The 21,966-nt window shown below is 38.4% G+C and overlaps 1 protein-coding gene across 1 annotated transcript; it reads right to left on the minus strand.

Moving 5' to 3' along the window:
• LOC111598503 (decaprenyl-diphosphate synthase subunit 1) lies at nucleotides 1–21,943 on the minus strand. The gene is made up of 8 exons (XM_023313769.2): nucleotides 20,773–21,943; nucleotides 7,701–7,853; nucleotides 6,760–6,899; nucleotides 6,444–6,585; nucleotides 5,919–6,008; nucleotides 1,411–1,542; nucleotides 1,023–1,217; nucleotides 1–508 (listed from the first exon to the last, which is right to left on the minus strand). Exons 1-8 carry the CDS (start codon nucleotides 21,007–21,009, stop codon nucleotides 287–289), a joined length of 1,311 nt encoding a protein of 436 aa, XP_023169537.2. The 5' UTR covers nucleotides 21,010–21,943; the 3' UTR covers nucleotides 1–286.
• Nucleotides 21,944–21,966: the final 23 nt, after the last annotated feature.

The following is a 21,966-nucleotide window of genomic DNA, read 5'->3' on the forward strand; positions in this document are numbered from 1 at the left end:
TATTCGTTTTCGGTCTGTAAATTTGTTACAATGTTCTTCTGTGTACATTTGATGCAATTATTTACAGTGTCAATAACAATGCTTAAAAACTAAATAATAAATTTTGTTTTGTTTTTTTTTGCTTCTGTGTTTTGTAGATTTTCTAGTTTCTTTTTACAAATGTTTGCTTGCTTCTCTCATTTGCTGACTTATCTAGCATTCATTACGTGTTGCCTGCCTGCTTCTAACTTAATATTACATGTGTATATATATTAATTTGTATATGTGTATGTATGCTGGATGACTCCTACTTCATGCGATTGATGACTAAGTCGGCGACAACCTGTAGGCCCTTCTGGTAGGGGGACTCCGTCAGCTCCTGTGCCAGCCGTATCGCTTCATTGCAGTGCTTCTTGGCCAGGAAACGCGTCTGCTCGAGTCCGTGTGATTTATGAACCAACTCAAAGGCCCGCTCCACATCGCCCGGCTCGCTGAAGCGACGCATAACCATCGGATTGAGCTCGGGATACTGAAACAGACAAATGAGAAATTCCAAACGAATTAAGCCATCGTTATTGGAGCGCCATCCCCACGCGCAGGTGCGACGGTTTTGAGGCTTGAATGCCAATGCAAACTATCAGACACATTAGCATTAGTCTCTATGGCCTCATGATACGCATGTATATGGCTAGTTTTTACTTTTTAACTGGCCAACTAAGCTCGCGACTGATCGGCAGAGATCGCCACTGTTTGCTGCTTTGAACGCATTGCACGCGCGCGTTTATCACGCTTCGCATATTAAACTGAGTCGAAAACACCATAGAAACGCATTTCATGGCACGCGATGCCATACTCCCAGCTAGCTGCATGATATCATCGGACACCATGCTGCTTAAGTGGGAAATGCACATAGACAGCAATGCAAACACAGTTCTGGACAATTAACAGCTGCCGTCAGTTGTATTCGCAGTGTTTGGAATTTATGTATGTACTTCGCAGTCAGGCTGTTGTCACAGCAATAAGGAAGTCTGTCGGCGGCTCACCTTTTCGCATGCAAAGAGAACCGGCGCTGTGGCCAGGCCCAGTTTTAAGTCAGCTGCCGTTGGCTTGCCCATTTGCTCCGTGGAAGAGACGAAGTCCAGCATATCGTCCACCAGCTGGAAGGCCAGGCCAATATTACGTCCATATTGAAATGCCACCTCCGCAACATTATCATCGGCCTGGGCGATAACGGCGGTCTGCGAAGAACAAAAACAAATATCTCAAAGTCAGTCGCTGGCCAATCAACTCCGGCCATCCAAATGGGCACAATGACAAACGCACTCGGGCACAGCCATTCGCATAAACATTTGCTACTGCAATTTGAAATGCAATTGCTATTGCTATGGCTATTGCGATTCGATTTGCATGTCGATGGCCGGGCTTACTCACCGCCTTCAGTGCATTGGCAATCAGCGATGCGGTCTTCCTGTATGTCTTGGTCAGATAGTGCGCGAAACGCTCATTCTCCGTTTCCCTCGAGCCCAGCTGCATGAATTCACCTTGAACCAAGTCGGTTAAGATCTGAAATAGATAAAAGGCAATGGATCAATTTTGGATCTATCTGTGTCTAGTTCAAAGAGAACTCGAGACAAGCTCTAGTCCATAGTCAGAGACAGAGACTCTATTGCCAACAAATATACTCGTCTTCAGGCAGTGAACAGAGTAATAAACACTAACAAGGTGGGTGAATCAATTAAAAGACAAGCAAAAATTGTGATTTCTGTTGGGTTTTGCCAGCTGAGGCTATTTTTGCAGTTTACATAGATCCATATGTACACAGATACTGGCGGGTAACTTCCGCATGGCTTACTGTTCAAATGCAAAGGGCAAACACAGATGTGCCAAATGATCTAAGCAAATACAGTTTCATTGAGACTCTAGCCAGGATGGTTGTTGCTACGCGAAAGATATGTGCATGGCTAACGCATGCGAGGGCAACTCGAGGCGTTATCTATTATCTTTCTCTCTTTATACATTTAGAAGTTTCACTAATGAAGTTCCTAAAATAATGTGAATTTTATTAGAGTTAGAGTAGTACTTTCAAGGAATATATATTAGCACGCATACATATGATTGATCAGGCCAGTACCTTATGAGTAACCCGCGCAGCATAGCTGCCATTTTTATTTGTACAAGAAATGTTGGCGCGCCCTTCGCTTAATTTGGAGATTTTGTTTGCCGTCTGCGATACGCGCATAAGTATTTTCATTCATTCATCACTCTTGGCTATTTCGCAGTCAGTTGTCAAAATATTGGACAAACAAACGGGAAGGTAGTCTAAAGCCGTCCATGCCTAAGATTGTATCTGATTCCAAGCTTCGCATAGATCTATGAATAGTACATTGGCACATGTATGTGCCTAGCGATGGGGGCGATGATATGTCAGTCGTGGTTGCTGATTGCTAAGGAGACCAAGGTGACAGCCGGAGACTTGGCTCGGGCTCTATATATACTATATGATAAATCCCAGCCAATTGGCTCGTCTTATGCACATTTTAGTTGTTCGTTTTATCTGCTTCTTTTTTCTTTAGAGTTTGCATTAGAAGTAAAACAACATGTTGGCTTTCAATGTTAACTAATTAACACATGCGGCCGAAATAAGTGCGACTTGTGTGTACCAAAAAAACAGCATTGGCATTAGCAACAATGAGAGCAACAGCAACAACGATGAAAGAGCTACAAATTGCCGCTGAAGCCTTTTAAGCACTTGCTGACAACATTTTTCATTTAACCACAAAATAAGCGCGAACTTTTATTTGTATTTGATTTTGTTTCATTTGAAACGCTGCGCCAAATCAGTTTCAATCAAAGATATTTCCATTGTGAGCAGCTTTTGCGTGTCGTCGAGTGTCATTGAACAGCGGAAAAAATACAACTCAACAACGATATTAGGGACGAGTACAAAGGCTGCTGTTGATGTTTTAGTATCTTTCAAGGCAGCCGTCAAGCATTCCGAAGCGGGAATTCAATTAGCTATGTATACCCATTGGACTAACAACATGTTGCTCTCAGTCTACCCTCGCAGCCTCTTCTTGGCTTGCAGCTCAGTCAGGGCACACTATTCTTTTAGTCTTTATATAATTCTAGTCTCACTGACTTAAAAGTCCGCCATATTTTAATGCTTGGCAAAGCATTTATTTCAATAACGGACTGGTTTAACCCACTATTTAGAAAGAACAGTAAATTCTAATTCCAGGCGGGACAGCTACCAATAATATAATGCCGTCAACGTGTTTGAAGCCGTTGAAATTATTCAGACACGTGTTCAGCATATCAAATAAAGCTCCCAAAATATTGTCGTCGTAGATGAAAGAAAATGCTAAACAGTCCCAGCTTAATGCTAAGATAAACAAAAGTCTTCAACAGAATAACAAACAAATAAACAAAAACTATCCCATATCAAATGCTAATCTACCTTTACTAAAAGAATAAGTGTGCTTCATTAGACTTTTGTTATATTATTAAATTACAATTAGAAAGGCCAATAGCATTTACTGATGGTGAATCAGAAGAGGTTTGAAATCAAATCTGAAACTTGCGTTAGGCCCACTCTTCGAGACGAGAGAGAGAGTGGGGGATATAGAGCAGTTCTTCAGCAATTTCAATATGTCAAATATTTATTATTATTATTTATGTTATTACTGTATAGAAAGTAGTTAAGAAGCTGGCAAAAGGACTTTGTTTCTAACTATGCTTTCGTTACACAATTGATTATTCGTATACTTAATTCTGTAGAATATATTCCAAGCACCAAATAATTTTCCAGCTTGTTTTCCATTCGTCAACTTCAATTAAAGCACTTTCATTTGAAACTTTTGCTGTAACACTCCGGGCCTTCGATTTGAAGACTTCGATTAGTTTAAGTTAAGAACTGGTTTCGTGTTTGTCAAACGCATGGGTCGTATGCTTAATATTGTGAAATGTTTTCGATAAGTAAAACTACTTAATATGCTAATATACGACGGCTTTATGTATGCTCTTGGTAGACACTTCGGCATTTGATATTTTTTGTAAATATCTTAAGCCGCTCCCTTGTTGCCAATAGATCAGATTTAACTGCCTTTGATCTCGTCATCTTTGAAAATTGTGACCACAAAGCAAAAATCCCGAAATAAAATACTTTTGCATATTTCGCAGAGAGTATACGACTGAAAGATACCCATGACACATGCAAGTCTGAAGTGTTGTAAAGCACAGCACACATATGTACAAAATAAGTCTGAGGAGTGAACTCCTAACACAGTTAAGCAGACAAATAGTCTCACATAACTCGATTCTAGATGTACAGGGTATAGAGCACGAATGATGCCCACAGATTTGAGGCCAACGCGAGCACGGCTTGTTATTTACTTTGGCTATTAGCTCGCAGCTCGATTGTATAAGAGACGATTCATTTTACCGAGGTGGCAGTCTAAGGCCAGCTCCAATTTCACTCTCGCAGCTGAAAGTGAAATTGTCAGCTGACTAATTTGAAGTTCATAGAAATCAGACTGCGAGAGTGATTTGTCTTTGAGAAGTGATTGTCGCATGCCTGAGTCCGGAATCTTGTAAATGTAATATGCACAGCAGTTAGTAGTTAGTAGCCAAGCAGCACCTGGCTTACATTCATTTATACGTTTATAAGCCTCAGACAGGTATCCATTGTGAATGTAAATTGCAAAAAGTGAAGGCTGCGATGAACTCGCGATTAAGTGCCCTTCGCCTTTGCCTTAAACTATTCCAGGGTTACAGGAAGTAAAGCCGAACAGTCCCTGTGATTTGTGGACAATTACCGAACAGGTTTTTCCATGGAAACAAAGAAGTGCTGGACGAACCGAACAACTTTCTTAATTTAAAACTGTTTACCCGCCAGACTGATTTTCGTTTTGCAAGTTTTAATACTCGTTCACGGGATCGAAAGGGTATATTGGCTTGCACAATTAAAGCATTTCAAATATGTATTCGACTGTCTGTTTGAAAACGCATATCTTCCACAAGTCTTGAAGGTTGATCTATGTTCCCTGTGGCAGCTTGTCTAGCTTCCACTTTTTGTAATAACCATGAACGAGTGTTGTGCAGTCGGCTACGCCCGACTGCCACGTTCTTACTCGTTTTTTTGTTTGCTCGCAACGCGTGTGAAGTCTTGGAATTTGTAAACCCCAGCGACTAAACACGACTTCACGGGATTTCTTCCGTTGGATTCTCGACCGCAGATTAGGATTTTTGCAGAGTCTTAACATAAAAATGAATAAACTCAATTTATATTTACTATAATAACGAAGACTTGTGAAACAAACCATTCTAGATTTCTAGACGATTAAATACTCTCGCATGTGCCAACTGCTTGACTCATCCACTCATACATTATAGCCAGATAATACATTAATGGAGCTAGCCTGATGTTGACTGAACAACAAACAGAATTCCAGCCTGACGTGAGCTTTAAATTAAATAGTTTATAAGGTCACAGAGACATAGATCTTAAGTTTTGATCAATATACTGCAACAGGTCAAAGACAGAATGAGATTTAGAGTCTGCAGAGGCAATAACGAGATTGACAAAACCCATAAAATGAATGGAAACTTTGATGTAAGCTGTTTGTCGTTCATCTGACTGAATCACAGATTTGATCGTCTATTCATGTTTATCTATGTAAATAAAATTTGAGATGACTTCAATAACCCAAGGACGGGGACACGTGGGCTCATTGACGTCTTATATTCGCTAATTATACATATTTATTTTTGATATAATTGAATATAACTTTTTTATTTTGCATCTAAATGCATTCTGGTGGGAGACTTCTCTTAAAATACCCTGTAATGCTTGATCGTACTCCTCTATATAAGTTGCTTCAGTGACAGTGCAATTTTAATCAATTCAAATTCGGTTTAGTGCGCAGATGAGCTTAACTTACCTGACTCAAGACGATCGTCACGTCATCGCTGCGCAGGCGCGATATCATAATCGAGGCAATCGACAAAATGTAATCACCAGCCATTGTGACCTGCAAAGACAATGACGAAGATGGCAATCGGGTATTATATATATATATATTTGTGGACAAATATGCAGTTAACGATTTCGACAAATGCCATCGTTGCTAGACAAGATGAAGCTGTCGATGAAATCAACACACAAAACGTTAATTATTTATTCGGATTGATGCTTTTGACTTAAGGTCTTGAGCTGAACAAAACCAATTTGAAAACTTAAAGATTTAACGGAAAAGCGCAGTTCATTATTGTGAGCTTTGTGGCTTTTGGGCTCGTCAAATGATGCAACCTGTTGACAAAGTCTTAACACAATTTAATTTGTTATATATTGACAGAGTTGCAGAGGCGTGAAATTAGTTTGCCAAGCAATTCATGTTCAGCTGGCTGGCTGGCTGGCTGACTGGCATTTGGCCAATGAAAATGTATTTGTTGATCTGATAGCCTACCTTTTTGTGATTCCATAGAGCATTAACGCTGGGCTTGCCGCGCCGAAAGTCCGACTGATCGATGACATCGTCATGGACTAAGCTGGCCGAGTGCACCATCTCGGAGAAGAGGGCTATCTGTCGTTGCTTGTGTACTAATTGGCTGTCAAGGGTACGTCAATGGGTAAATATAAATGTTTAATAAGTATGTATGTTGTTATAATTTGGCTTTAATTGTTGTTCATAGACGACAGCAGAGAATGTGCACATTTCGCAAAGGCCTGCTAATCACTACACTGCTCAACAAAAGTGTGCCAGACAGAGCCAACTAACTTACTGTGACTCGTTGTTCAGATGATAATTCAGTGCCTTGGCCATCAGCATGGTCACCATGGGACGCAGCGCCTTGCCCTGCCCATCGAAGTAGTAGCAAGCGATGGTATCGAGCTCCGGCTGTGATGTGCCCGACTGCAGCAACTGCAAGAGATCAATTAATTCAGATACTATTTTAAGCAGCGACAACAATTAAATTAGCAGAAAGTCTATAGAGTCTATAGAGTCGCTAGAGTCTGGCTGGCTTTTGACCATAAATACATTGTGTGCTGACTTTTCGAATACCCTGTAATTTGAAACAAAATGGTTGCATGTACTTGAAACCTCTGCTAGATATTAGCTATACTCTACAGTTCCGGTTAGCTAGGCAATCTGAGTTATTCAAAATTAGTAAATTAAAATTGACTAATTAATTTTTGTGTATCACACATCGATATTTTGACCAGTCAGTGGTATAAATTTTCCAGAAGGAAATGTTGTTATTTATTTAAGCAATTCTGTTTCAGGTTCTCTTATTTAAGGTTAGTCTAACGAATAACTCACAGAAAACACACGAAACTCTGCCAACATTTGGGCAGATAGCCCAAGTCACAATGAAAAAACACATTTTTGCCAGGTATTTTCGAATCGAATATACTTCTATTGACACGTATGTGTCAACAGCTATAGGGTATATGGAAAATACCCCGACTGGACTATGTGACGCATTTAGTGGAGTCCAGTTCTGGGCCGTAATTGGAAATAGGAAATAATTGGTTTGGTCCTATTTGCGTGTCTCATGCTGTGTAATTTGTTACTTAATAAATATATATCAACATATTTATGTTTGGCAGTTGGCAAAAAGGTCTCTTAAACATAAATCAGTTCTGTGAAATATATGGGGGAAAGACACATGCCATATTACATTAGTGAAGTATGTGGCCCGGCTGGCTGGGCTGTACTTACATCTCGCACATCGTCGTAGAAATACTTGAGTTCGTCATCGAGTATTATATATGGATCAATTTGTATTTCTCTCACGGGTCCAGCCGGCTGCTGTGTGTGCACGGAGCTGTGTGAGCGAAGATTTGGCGGCTGGCTGCAGCTGTGTGAAGTTTGCTAAAGACAAAAAAATGAGACATTAGAATTTTCCGTAATTGCAACCGTTATTAATAAAGTGTGAACATTACAGGAGTCAATAAGCGCTGGGGTAAACGGCCATAACTCTCGCAGCCTGCAGCAAGACAACATGCTACTGACGAAAAGTACTAATAATAGTAAACGCGAAATTGTTTTGGTTTTTGTTTTTGTTTTTGTTTTTGAGTCACTTAACAACTTTCAATTGCTGGCAGTAGCGCTAACGAGTTTTTGGGCTGCCCCAGCGCAAGTGGCAACACGAGCCACATTTTTCTAACACTTCACATAGACGACAGCTTCAAGTTTATTAACTGGAAAATTGCCCCATCAAATCGCCAACAAATTAAGCTTCAATTATTACAATTATTACAGCTCCCACTCCAAGCACGGCTCTTGAACTCTGACCTTGCCGCCCACTTCGAATTAGTGCCATAAACCGAATCCTAGTAAATCAGCTATGCGTCGGAGATAGCGCATCTTTGCATCACTTAAAACAACTTTAATAAATAAGACAAGCATCACAAGAAAATCTGACTTCTTTCTCTGTCCCACTGTAGACATTGTATAATGCATTTCTGGGAATTCATTCTGTTAAAACGTATGCAACAGGCATTGGAAGGCAGCAAATATTTTTGATAATGATGATCGAGTCGATCTAGACTGGTTCGTCTGTCTGCATAAGGGAAAGCAACTTGAAATGCTTCACTTCACTATCTACTGAAACCTATATCAAATTTGTTTCCATATCTCGCTAGCTTAAAGAGCAAGTTTGACATCTAACAAGGACTTGTTCTCACACCTCACACATTTCCTCAATATTGAGCTCAGGTTAGCTCCTAGTCGGGCACTCCACTCTAGATACTCCAACGCTGGGCGAGGAAGCTGATGTAGTCAGCTCTGCCTGTTACATGCATTGACAGACAATCATTATAGCAAATTAAATAAATGTATGTGACATATGTTTGTCATCATAGATTCTCTAGAGTCGAGAGAGATTTGGCTTGTCATTAAGTATACAAAAAATTACACATTAATCTCACTTATTTAGACATTCTAATTCTTATAAGGTTTACAATTGTAAGTAATTACGGCTGTCTCTTATTGTTAATTGTTTTCAATTCTAAGAGATTAGGTTATGCATATTATGAGCTATATGAATCTGTTATTTATGTCTATTCTTTTGTTAGTCTTGCTTTCTTGGCATATGGCATCCAAATTGTGTTCAATTCTAATCAGAGAATTGCCTTTCATTTGAGGTCACTTCTATTTTTATAATATTATATATATTATTTATTATATACATATTATTTAGTTTTATATACGCATAATTCATACTATGCGAGCTCTGCTTCTCTATGCTTTGTGAGCTTTGCTTCCTTTGGAATGGAATTATGCAACAGTCTCGCAGTGCCATTTGTATGTACATCACTCGTCTATGCCTCTGCGGGTGTACGTGTGTGTGTGTGTGTGTGTGTGTGTGTTTTCTTCTTGTATTTGCCAGTAAGACGTACAGTCTGTCAATAAAAGTGGTGCGCATGTAAACACGATAACATGTAAATTTTATGTTTCCAGCTGTCAACAAAGCGCGCAAAGCTGCTGCTGCTGCTGCTGCTGCTGCTTTTGCCGCTGCCGAACGGAGGCAACTTTTACAGTCAGAGCCAATTGAGCAGCAAATATTTGTGTTAGGTTATGCGATTTGGTGTGCTGTGGATGGCGCTGGGCGTGGCTATTACGCACGTTGACCCAGTTGCATGCAGATCCGATCCTGTCATCAGCCAGACGCAAGCTGCTAACGGCCCACTGGCCATCAGCAATGGCCATAAAGTTTAACGCCCTTGGCAGCTCCCCTCTTGAGAGCGTCATAAACATTATCATAATTGATGGTCTTTGGTGCACGTGTGGCCCAACGCAAAGCGTCAACTGGTTCGACGATGATGGCTTCTCATTGACGCTGTAAAAAAGCACTATATAAATATATATATATATATATATATATATATATATATATATATATATTGAATGCTTGTATATGTGGATATGTGCATAAATAAATATTGACCATCACTTGCCTTTGTGTTCATTGAAAAGATCTCGCTCGCATTGGGCCTGTAATGACCCAGTTTCATATTAAGTAAGAGTCCACACACACATACACATACACACGCGCTGTTACCGCTGTATGTGTCATAAATATTTTCGAAGTTTAGCGGCTTTGGAGTAGAAAGCGATCCAAACTTGACTTGAGTGTTACAACATCGACGCATCAAATTTAAAAAGCCAATTAAATTCAGCTCGTGAAAAGTTTCATTTTCAATATGTGCGTTAAATTAAAATTAGTACAAAGCCAGCTACTTCAATACACACACGCACACACACACAGGTAAGCAAATCAAATCAAAGAAAAAACAAAAAACCAACAATCATTTCTTTTTTTCATTTCTTCTTCTTTTCTTTTTGGCTCTCAGGTTAACAAACGTGCAAAAATGCATTTAATTGTGGCCACTTTTGCGTTCGCAAACTACGTTGAATGATTTATAAATTTTAAATGGTTTTTATGGTCAGTGGCCAATGACCAAACGGACAGCCAAGTAGCCAAGCAGCTAAGCAGCCAACCAGACCATCAAAAAATAAATAAATAAATAAATAGGTGTCCAAAAAATTTGCGGATATCATATTGTTATGTATGTATCTGGTATTTGGTAATGAGCATGTCAACGACGTCTGCAAGTCCGCTTTGGGAATTTCCAAAGAATTTCTGGCACTGTCAATAACATAATTAGTTTTCAACCTCAATTGCTGAGATCTGTAAGCGGGGAGCTGCAACTGGTTTTGTGCATTGCGTGCTGCAGCAAAAAATGCTGTAGGAAACACAATTATCGTTGCACTTGGCTGCCAACGGCAAGCAGAGGACTTTGACTGACTTCGGCTGATGCGCCGCTTACATAAACAGAGAGAAACCTTTGAAGTAGCAACAGTTTCGCTCACTGCTTTTACATATAAATCGCCTAACTAGATGATGAGAAGGTCACACAAGCATTAGATAAATACTTAATTATACAAACATAATCTAAAGGTAAACCACGTAAGCCAAGGCGGCTAGATTAAAAGAACACTTCACCTAGATGTTCAGGGCATCCAGATACTTGGCTATTGTGAATTAGAAGTGAAAGAAAATATATAAAAACCTCTGTATTCATTACCTACACAGTAAACCTGAAGTCAACAACATTTACTATATTCAAGCTGCGCTTAAAAAACGAAGCTAAATTATCGATCTTTATCGATAATATGGAAATGGGATGAGTTATCGAAAAGGAAGATCAGCTAGTACTCATGATATACACGAGGTACGTTTTATCAAAGTATGATATACAAGAGGATAAATTTCAAAGTTCAAGGCATAAAAAGTGTCTAACAGCAACTGAAGAAGGTATTTAAGGGTAAATTTCGAAAAATTGAGATATCAAAAAAATGAAAATAAAGAAATATATATACAAACAAATAAAGCTAGATAGATAGCTATAGATAAATATTACTCTAGAAAACAGAAAGAAATATATGAAAGAAATTAGTGAAATATCAAAATAATAAGAGTTATACTGCATACTAAATATATCATATGCAGAGATTAATCCGATAATTCCGATATTGAACTGAATATTGTCTATAAAAGTAACCAGTCAAAGCAATAGTTGATAAACAATTCTGCTGATGATAGAACTGAGAAGTTCTAGAAGCAAACAAGTTCACTTTCTGAATATTCCTTTGTTTTGATTTGATAAGTGAAAACTAAGAATTTTGTATCTAGAAATCTATAAAAGATTACATATATAATTAGAGTGCCTTTCAATATCATTATTTATCGAAAACTGTATAAGATATATGAAGACATATGAAAATGGATTGGCTCAAAAAGAGTGGATCAACGATCTCGTTTATTATATGAAGAGCAAATCAAAATGCTTTGCAATTTAGCTAATGGAGCTGATCCCAACAAGGGAACATATTTGAGTGGCAACAGTTTTGGGGCATGCAGCAATTATTGTCAGTGCCATCAACGATGAGTCACTCAGCTTGAAGCACGTTCGCAAATGATTTTTTCGCAGTTTTCACACAGCAATTTCTTTAATTGTTGCGAAAATCAAATAGATGCGAAATATGCGCAATGTTTGGAAACATTTGCAGCACTTAAAACGCGATGCGTGAAACGCAAATTGAGAGGCAACCGCGCGCCGAGGTGGGCGCGGAGTTGCCGGGACGCGGCAACAAAGCAAACGACACAAAGTGTACATAAGTGGACGTAGTTGAAATTTTGACTTTGGGGCCTCAGGGCGCTCCCACGACATAATCCAGCCGATTTCGGAGCGGATAGCAGTTGAAGATGAAACCGAATCGAATCGAATCGAATCGAGTCGAATCGTCATTAAAGCGCAATTGAAATGTGCAAAAATACAAAAGACGACAAAGCATCAATTAAAAGAGTAGAAAAGCAAAGGGAACAAAAAGAGTTTTAACGTTTCAAGTAGCTGACAAGAGTCGCTCACAAATGCGCTGATTGATGTAATTTTGATTGGGCACACGTTTGACTGACAGCCTGACAGCCTGACAGGTAATTGCAACATTTTGTTTCTCTTTTTGATTAGTTATTGATTGCTCTATTGCCAGGCCAGAGCTGGCTCAGCTTGCATTATGCCAGCCATCATCTACTCTTATTCCACTTCCATTTCAGTAATTGTTAAAGTGAACTGTTCCCTTGGCAGGTATGGCTCCATCATATACAATTTATATGTCGCTGTCCTTCAGCCTTAAGTGGACATTAATCAATTTGCAAGTGCTGGAAGTGCTTTTATCCACGACTTATTGCTTAAATTGCCAAGATGTGACATTAAAACTAACTGAATTATGTGTATACATTGTCAAAATACACACGCGCCACTAAGCAAATAAATATAAAAATTCTTTTTGCGAATATAATTATATACTTAATCTCATATTGCTTAATAAACAAATTGTTGTTATGTGCAACGTCTCTTGTTCCCTTCCCTTTCTTCATTCTGGGATTTGCATAGCCTTAATTAGATTCTAAACGACTAGAAAAGAACAAAAGAAATGTTGAACATATGCATATAAAAAAATGTTATATATGAACTATATTAGCTTTGACAGCAAACCTGTTTAACAGATAAATATTGCGGATTTCAGAAGAGAAAACAATAGAAAACTTCTATCAGAAGCAGGCGCAGGAGGAATGCCCCATCAAGAGATACAACTCTTCCACCCAAGTCCTGCTCAGAATATAAATAAAAAATAGGAAAAGCGAACTTCAAAATATATATAAATATATAAAAAAAATATATATATATATAATGAGGCACTCTTAGTATATATATATTTTAACACCTGACATTACTTCATGTGCAGTTAGATTTAACATTTTATTATGAATAGACTTACACAACAGCAACGCTTTTATCAAAAAATGGTTATATTCATCTAACTCATAGCTCTTCCATTTCATGGCGTAGACAGTGAGGAATCTGGTTAAATGAGTGCGTAAATATGAAGAATTGCAGTATTTGAAGTACGGATAATCCGTAAGGTGAAACACCGTAAAAAGGTCTGTGTTCAGCGCTTTGTGGGCTGGCGAAGTGATTAGCCCACATCAAACTATGATAAACACGAATGTGACGATTGGCAGCTCGTGGCTGCCCCCCATGGTCAAAATGATATTTAGCTATTAATGCCATAAAGTTTTATCTTCAATAAAGTCAGTTTCATTGATATTGGATCTATATCTGTGATTTATTATGACTTAAGCTTGTGTAGCTGAAAAAAACAAACGATATTTAAATTTATAATATCAATTATTAAAATTAAATTAAAAATATTTAATTTTATAAATTGCAGTTTTTATGAACTTCAAGTTCAAGTTCTTGAAGCCAAATTGTTTTCATTTATAAAATCATTTGTTCAGCAATTAAATTTTAATACTTAAAATGGTGTATTTATTACTTTAAGGATTACGTATAATAAATATTTAATTTTCACAACAAATGGAAGCAATTGAATGGAAATAGAAACAGTTAAATATATTTTGTTGTGCTGCTGATCAGGTATAACGGTGAGTAGCTAGCGGAAGCTCCCAGCAATAAGCGCAACAGCGAATTGATACAACTGTAAAGTATTGGCCAAAAGCAGCTAAGAAAGTGAGGCAGCATTTCGTTGAGGGCCGACATTAAAGACGGCAAACAGGCAGTGGTCGAAGTCGAAGCCGAAGCCGAAGCCAAAGCCAAAGCCAAAGCCAAAAGTCCAAGCGACACTTTGGACTTTCCCTTTTTGTCGTCATCGTCATCGCCGTCGTCGTTGCTGACATAATCAAAAGGCCGAGCGAGTTGGTTAGGAGTGAAGAAGTGAATGAGGCGAAGGCGGGGCGACAATTGGCTGCATAAATCACGCTCAATGCTCGTTTAGTGATATTTTCTCTCTCTCTCTCTCACTCTCTCTATGTGTCTTCGATATGTGTTGACGACAGCCAACAGCAACAGCAGCTGTTGCCCTAATGTTGTCTTCATCATCTTCTACAGGGAACTCGTTAACATGCGTGTTAACATAACAGCCAGCAAGCAGATATAATCAAGTGAGTATGAATGCTAAGTATGTGGGGCTGGGGCTTGGCATTTGTATTTGAATTTGTATTTGGCTGGGCAAATTGCGTAAGGCAGTCGAGCAGTCGATCAGTTGAGTAACTGAGAATACTTCTGAATGCAGCTAAAGCAAACAAATTGAGGCTCAATGACGACCAACGGGCGCCAGAAGATTTTGCAATTGACATGCTTCATGGTATTTTGAAGACACAAATGAGCTAATCAAAACCCAAGTACCTCAACTTAGGTAACAAACGCAATTTCATTGAAGTCAATCTGCATCTGCTGCACATGGCCAAAATATGCAAACAAGCGTCACACATTTTTCAGTTTGAGCTCGGGCCTAAGGAAAGATCAAATATTTGTATAAAAAGGCGTTTATGTATCCCACATGGTCCCACATCGTTTTAGTACTTCCTTTAAATGACAATTGAATTTTAGTTAGTTACACTATGAGACTAATAATGCTTATGATTATTAAATATGTAAATGGATATTCCAATTTAAACTTCATTAAATCGTTAAGTTCTATATCAGTTGTACGATATATAGTTTTTGAATTTGCAATCTAGTAAAAGCCAAGCCAAGCTAAGCTTATTTTGCCTAGTTAACAATCAAATTAAACCAAATTGCTCCAAGTATATCTTTAAACACTGTTAAGTACTGGCTCTTCAATACATGGATTTATGACAAGTCTGAATAAGGTCGCATTAATTCCGACAAGCAAGTTTTTACTCCCGATCAGAAGCTACTTTTATTTATGCAAGCAAAGACGTAGTTATATATTGTTTATCTGAAATTCAAATATAAATGCAAATTATAGATTTTCTTTGTTTTCAAATGACAAAGCTGAAAACTAAGCTCCCCATGATTCAGATCCTCAAAAATATTGTACAGCAACTGACAAGAATTTCTGATTACAAATATCTGGAATGAATAATTAATTTATGTATTATTATATAATATATAATAATATGCATCCTTTATAGAAATTTTCTTTTTAAAGCAACAGAGAAACTAGTTTTCTAGCAAAGCAAGGCGACTGCGTAATGGTTACATATATATATGTATGTATGTAAATATATATTTTGATATTGATGTAGCAAAATCTAGTTTACTTCAAAAAAGAAAAGCTTCACTTCCGAACGACTAAAATGGCCAAAAAATGAAACAAATATTTTATCTTAAGAATAGTAATTTAGTGGAGCGTAAATGATTTATAATGCATCAAAAAAGCCCAAAGCAAAGCAAAAAAAAAATAAAAGGCATTCAGAGCCAAAAAGCAGTTTAAAGTCGCAACCAAACTAAAAACCAGTTAAGATTCAAGTTTATCCTGCAGCTAGCAAAAATTATGTAAAATCTAAAACCAGCTAAAAGGCAAAAACTAAATGACAAACAGCGCACACTCCCAATACCAAAGTTTAAATTTCAAATTCGGAACTCTGAATTCGGAATTTGGGTTTCCGAATTCGAAATTAATAAACCACCAATTGCAATCGCTGCGCGTGTCACAAATTAATGCACACTTTATGTACCCGCTGCATAATTTCATATTTGCTGTTGTTGCCGTTGTCTGAGCAGGAAGTCAATGGATAATGATGAAACGCCGCTGATCGATTAATGGCGAGCAATTAGCCAACTATGGATGTAAATTAAGTGAAATCTTTTGCCTAAATTGCGCCAGGCCTAGGCGACAAAAAGCAAACGTCGTAGGATGGGGAAAAAGGGCTTAGCATATGATGAACAACTTTGGAGTATTTTGATGTCTGCCAGTGCATTTTCTGGTTGTGTTTATTGCTCAGGTAGTGCATAAATTAGGCTAGTGTCTCTGAAGGGGAACTGCGCTGACCGACATTGATGGAATGTGGGACGACAGCTGAGTTCGGCCTCCCGAACTATGTTGGTGTAGGGTTGGGGGCTGTTATGCAATGGCTGCTGCTGCAAACTTGATTTTAACAGTTTCACGATGTGGCGGCAGCGCTTCTTTGGCTTTCAAATCGAAATCCGAAAATGTTAACAACAACAACAACAACAAAAACAAAAACGACAATAACAACAGCCGAAATCATTAACAGTTAACAGTTTGTCTGCAAATCAATGCGGCAGCGAGCCGCAGCCACAAAACCAGTTTAGGACAAGCAACAGCCACGAAACGCATGCGTCTCTGGAATTGGGTCAGCAAGTACGAGCCAAAGAAATGAAGCGAAATAACCAAACGGCCATCAGACCCAGACCCAAGGCATGCCCATACCAGAGAAAAAAAAACAAAAAGCAGGTGTACAGACAGGTGAGGTGAATGAAAGTCGTCGTTGGCTACGCCTCTGTTTTAGGCATGCTCGGGATCGGATCTATGTTTCCGATCGGCCAATTAGACCCTAAGACTGTTCACTCAATTACAGCTTGATTTACATTGTTTTTCTTACTAATTTTTTTTCTTTTTTATATTATTCAATTTGCAGAATGATCAGCCTCGTCTCTGCATTCCTTAAATACTTTTTGGCATTCGCTCGGCTCGTCGCGTCTCGCTAATCCCATTTGCCAGTGAAAGTGTCCAGCGCGAAAACCAAAAATGAAGACATGGTAACAAAGACAAAGATTTACGATATGGCTACATCATATATATATGACAGATATTGCTGCTGCTGCTGTTGCTGTTACCATTTAGCCAGAGTATTTTTTTCTTTCACTATTTATACTTTTTGCATTCACTAGCAAATTAATGTACCTCGTTTTCGGCCATTTATCTTGGCCACAAATTAAAAAAGAATGTTGAATCTCCGAGTCGCAATTTAAATACTCTTGCAAATAGTTGTACCAAAGCTTTGTTTGTATATGAGAGATTTGTGATTAAGCCACTCTGAGTATGTTGAGGATTTGGAATATGAAATACTCGTTTATATAGTTTTTAAGTAGTCCTAAAGAGAGGAATCTATAATTCTTATGTGTTGGATGGCTGGATGGAGGATGGATGCTAATGAAGCTCTATTGACTATGAGGTCCATTGATAAAATATTATTCTGAACAGAAATATTAATTTGAATAGAAACATATCTCGTTAAAAAAGAATGAAAAGTTAATGAAGTCAGACATGAAATTTTGTAACTAATATGAATATAAAATTTAAGAATTAACTATAAATTGTAAGGTGTTAAATGGCCATGAAGTTTATTGCGAACTATTTTGGTCTAATATTCTTTTATTTTTTTTACGAAGAAATGTGAACTGGCTAACATTTAAAGAAACCTATGTTTCGACAAGATTTTGTTAGCTCTTGAGCAACCCATTCTTATTCATATATATGCATATAAAGCAATAAAATATTTACATAGCATAGAGCCAAATGGGAAAATTAAATTAAAAACAGCTCTAAAAACGTGCAACTCGCATTGGTTTCACTTTCGCGAGCAATCGAGATTCGAATTTGGGTCCAGCCAGCGCCAAAAGCCGATTGCCAAACTGAGATTCAGACAAAAGAAGCTCTCGGCTTAACGACGTTTATTTTTTATTTTTATGTTGTTGTTTTTGTTGTTGTGACATGCTCTATGGCTTTATAGCTCATCTATTTGCATATCGTGTGCATGGATTATACTGATCAAACAGTTCAAACTGCTTATCAAATTCGCACGCAGCCGTTAAACTCGCGGCACAAATTTCTCGCGTTCGCAATGAAAGTGAAAATTGAAACTTAAACTCTTGCTCGAGCTCATGCTCGGGCTCGGCCAGAGTTCATCAAATTTGTTAACTCGTGTAATTTCGAAAATAAAACATATCGAGAAACATAGTCAGGCAAACGCGGCGATCATGATAACGGCAAATGCAAGTCAATCCGTTAGTTAAAGTTTTCGTGTTGCGCATTCATAGATGAACAGTTATTTGCACCGTGTACAAACAGATGTGTCTGTGTGTGTTTATGCTTATGTATGCAGATATTCATGTATTGGACTCTCAATACAATTTTGGGCTAAAAACAATGCCAACTTGGAGAGGCGGTAGCGACTGCGACGCTGACGTCGCTGCTAGGCAAATGAAATGAAGATGAAAGTCAAGTGAGTTTCACATATATATACATACATCTAAATATATATATATGTATATGTGTATATATAACTGTTGTTGCTGTTGCTATTGAAGACTATTGTTGGCGGTTTTTTATTTTTGGTTTTTGGCTAGTATTATCGCTGCTGTAGCTGGCTGCGTCGCTGCTGCTGCGACGTGCGCTTTCTATTTGCGTTTTGTTTATTGTTTACCTATGATAGAGTTAGATGAGCGTATCACTGTCTCAGGTATGCGTGTGTGTGCTAAGCGTAAAACCAATTGGCGTTGAATGAATTTTTATTTGGTTTAACCAAATTTCAAGCAGTAAAAATGCATAAATAATCCAACAACATCGCCTGCATACAAAGTTGGCTTTGCACATTATTTTTTTCACTTTTCTATTAATTTATATAGAGTCATTTAAAATATTACTGTTTCGTTCATCAAGTTAGACTCGCACTGGGTTAAAGGAGTTAACTAAAATGTAATTTGGTTGGGCATATGACCTTTAGATACCACTTAACCGATCTGAGACCTCAGCTAGCAGTAAAAATGCATAAATAATTCAAAAATGTCGCCTGCATACAAAGTTAACTCTGCACATAATTTTTTTTACTTTTCTTTTAATTTATAGAGTCATTTAATTATTATTATTAAAAATTATTTCTTTATTTATCAAGTTAGACTTGCACTGGGTTAAAGGAGTTAATTAAAATTTAATTATTTTAGGCTATTGACCTTTAGATGCTACTAAACCGATCAAGACCCCGAAACTACACACAAACACAATCATGGACACGGTCAGTTCGATTCACATACAAGCGCACACTCTTGTAAATATATATATGTATGTATATATATATATATATATATTCAAAAATAAATATTGCTAATTTATGCAAAGACCTTGAAAAAACGAACATTGTTAAACAAACTATTTACATCGCATTTTATAGCCCTAACAAAGCGCCGCATAAATGCATTGGACTGAGGACTATGAAAAGTGCACTGCTAAAGCCATTAAGCCAAACCTCAAGTTCTCATCCAGGGCCATACGCAGGCGAGCGAAAATTGCGTGCCATAAAACAATAAACTGACAATAGCAACAATTATGCACTAATTGTGCAGTGTTAAACATTGTTGTGCCTGCGCATATTCAAGGCAAGGCGCTCAATAAAGACAAGACGAAAAATCAAGTATACGACGAGGTGTCTAGTTTTTTAATAGTGAATTTTTAAATGAATTTTATTGATTTGTTTACTAACAAGAAACTGCTGTCTATGCCCATAAAGGTATATCGTCTTCTTTATTTTCATAAGGGTGTACGAAAATACAGCAACACGAATGAGCCTTTGCCATCTGCGCAGTTTGACATGCGCTTGTGCTTTGTGGTTTTAGAGCCACTGTGCCGTGCTTAGAGTTCGCAAACAGCTGTTAAACTTTTGCAGTAATAAGGCAGCGATAAACAATAATAAATAAATATATATGTACATACATATATAAAAGCAAAAGAAGTTGCATAACAACTATTTCAGTTGCCAGCGAAATAAGAAGAAAAGAGAAAAGATCAAGGCATGAAATGAATGACAAGATTAGAAAATATAGGAAAAAATAAGTGCAAATGTATATAAATAAAAATGAAAAAATATTTCAACTTGCACACAAAAATAACAAGTCTAAAAAAGTGCAACATAAACACAATAAATAAATGAGTACGAAGGCTTCCGGCAAACAAAATCAGTAAAAGAGGCGGTGGCAGAGACGCAGGCAGAGCTAGCGGCGGCGCCCATCGCTGCATGCACAACAACAGCAACAGCGGCAACAACAACGACAACGACGACAACAACTTCAATGTCTGGCAACTGTTGTCGACGGCCTTTTGCTTTATGCTTCTTCACGCTGCCTGCACAAAAGCAATGGCCAAAAACGAAGCCACAGCCAGAGCCAGAGCCAAAGCCAAAGCCACCGCCAAGCAACAATTTCACTTTCATTTTCTTTTGGCTTTGCAGCAGCGAAATGAAAAGCGAACCAAAGGCAACAGCAAAAAGAAAAAGAAAGAAAGAAAAAAGCCGAAGTCACGCAGCCGCATTAGCGGCAAACACTCTGCGCGCATGCGCAATGCACTCTTGTTAAATGCCCGCTAAACGGGTTGGGGGCCACTGGCAAGTGTGGAACCACTGGGTGTTGCAGTTGATGTCATTGCCGCCACTTTTTCTACTCACCAGCAGGCTGAGGTAATCCTGGTTAATGCCGAAACTTAATCCATGAAAGCTACGAGCCAACTGCTCATTGTGCGTTGCTCTGTATTTCCTTGCGTGTCCTGGCGTGTCACCTGCCACCAGTTGGCTGCTCTGCCGGCTGTGCAGGCTGTGGTTCAGGAATAGGCGACAGATCAACTTGTGCGCTTGTTGACGACGCGAACCGCACGCGACGCGACCGGAAGTACTTAAGCAGGCCATTTTGTATATATCGTTATATTTTGTTTGGTTTTGTTTTGATTTTGGTTGATTTGGGTTTTCTATTTGTCGGCTGAAAACAAGTGGCTGGCGTTGAGTGAACTAAAGCCCTTGCAATCGCAATGGCAAGCTTACAAAACTTGATGAAACGTAAACAAAATAGTTGTTAAACGTAAAACAGCATTATTACAGGCTTATGTTTCGATTCGCAAAGATACGACACAGTTACAGTTACTCAGATGAATATACAAATATAGTGACAGACATACACACGCGGTTTATGCGAACTTCGACGGGACGAAATTGTTGAGGAGACGGGCAAAGCGCGTTGCTTGCGTCCAACTGCAGCAGCTTCAGCGAAGTGTTCCGCGTTTTACCGCTGTCTGCGCACGTAGCTTGCTACGCCTGCGCGATCGTCGCTTTGAGCGTGGTGAGTTTCTGTGTTGAAATACGAAAGTCTGCCGAACAGTAGGCCCGATCGCATTGGTTTTGAACTTGACGGTGGATTTAAGATTCGGCGGCAGATGAAAACTGCATGTCTGTCAAGCGGTTTGAGATGCACTGTGTTCAACCTTGGATGAATGTCTTCACTTTAGTTCCATGCGTCAAATGCCTGTTAAGACGCCTGTTGCGTGATTATCAACAGCATGTTTTTACGTGTGCTCTAGTACCCAAAAAGCTTTTCATATAGCTCTCCTTGAAGCTGATGAAAGTGTTTATCCTGCTTTTCATTTAACACATTTATATATTTCGATGCCACACAATTTTTGTTTTGACGTAATAATGAAATAACAGCTGTGCAAGCCGCCGATTAGAGAACCCAGAGCTGACAACTTACGTTAGACTGCTAATCAGCTGTGTCACACGCTGATTGTATCGATAATATAAACATTTGGGTCGTTTCTTAAATTAAAAATGCAATATAACAGCTGCTCGCAATGACATAATAATTAACCTTTG

This window comes from Drosophila hydei, unplaced genomic scaffold (genome assembly GCF_003285905.1).
Source record: "Drosophila hydei strain 15085-1641.00,03,60 unplaced genomic scaffold, DhydRS2 tig00008139-arrow-pilon, whole genome shotgun sequence".
NCBI classification, from domain to species: domain Eukaryota; kingdom Metazoa; phylum Arthropoda; class Insecta; order Diptera; family Drosophilidae; genus Drosophila; species Drosophila hydei.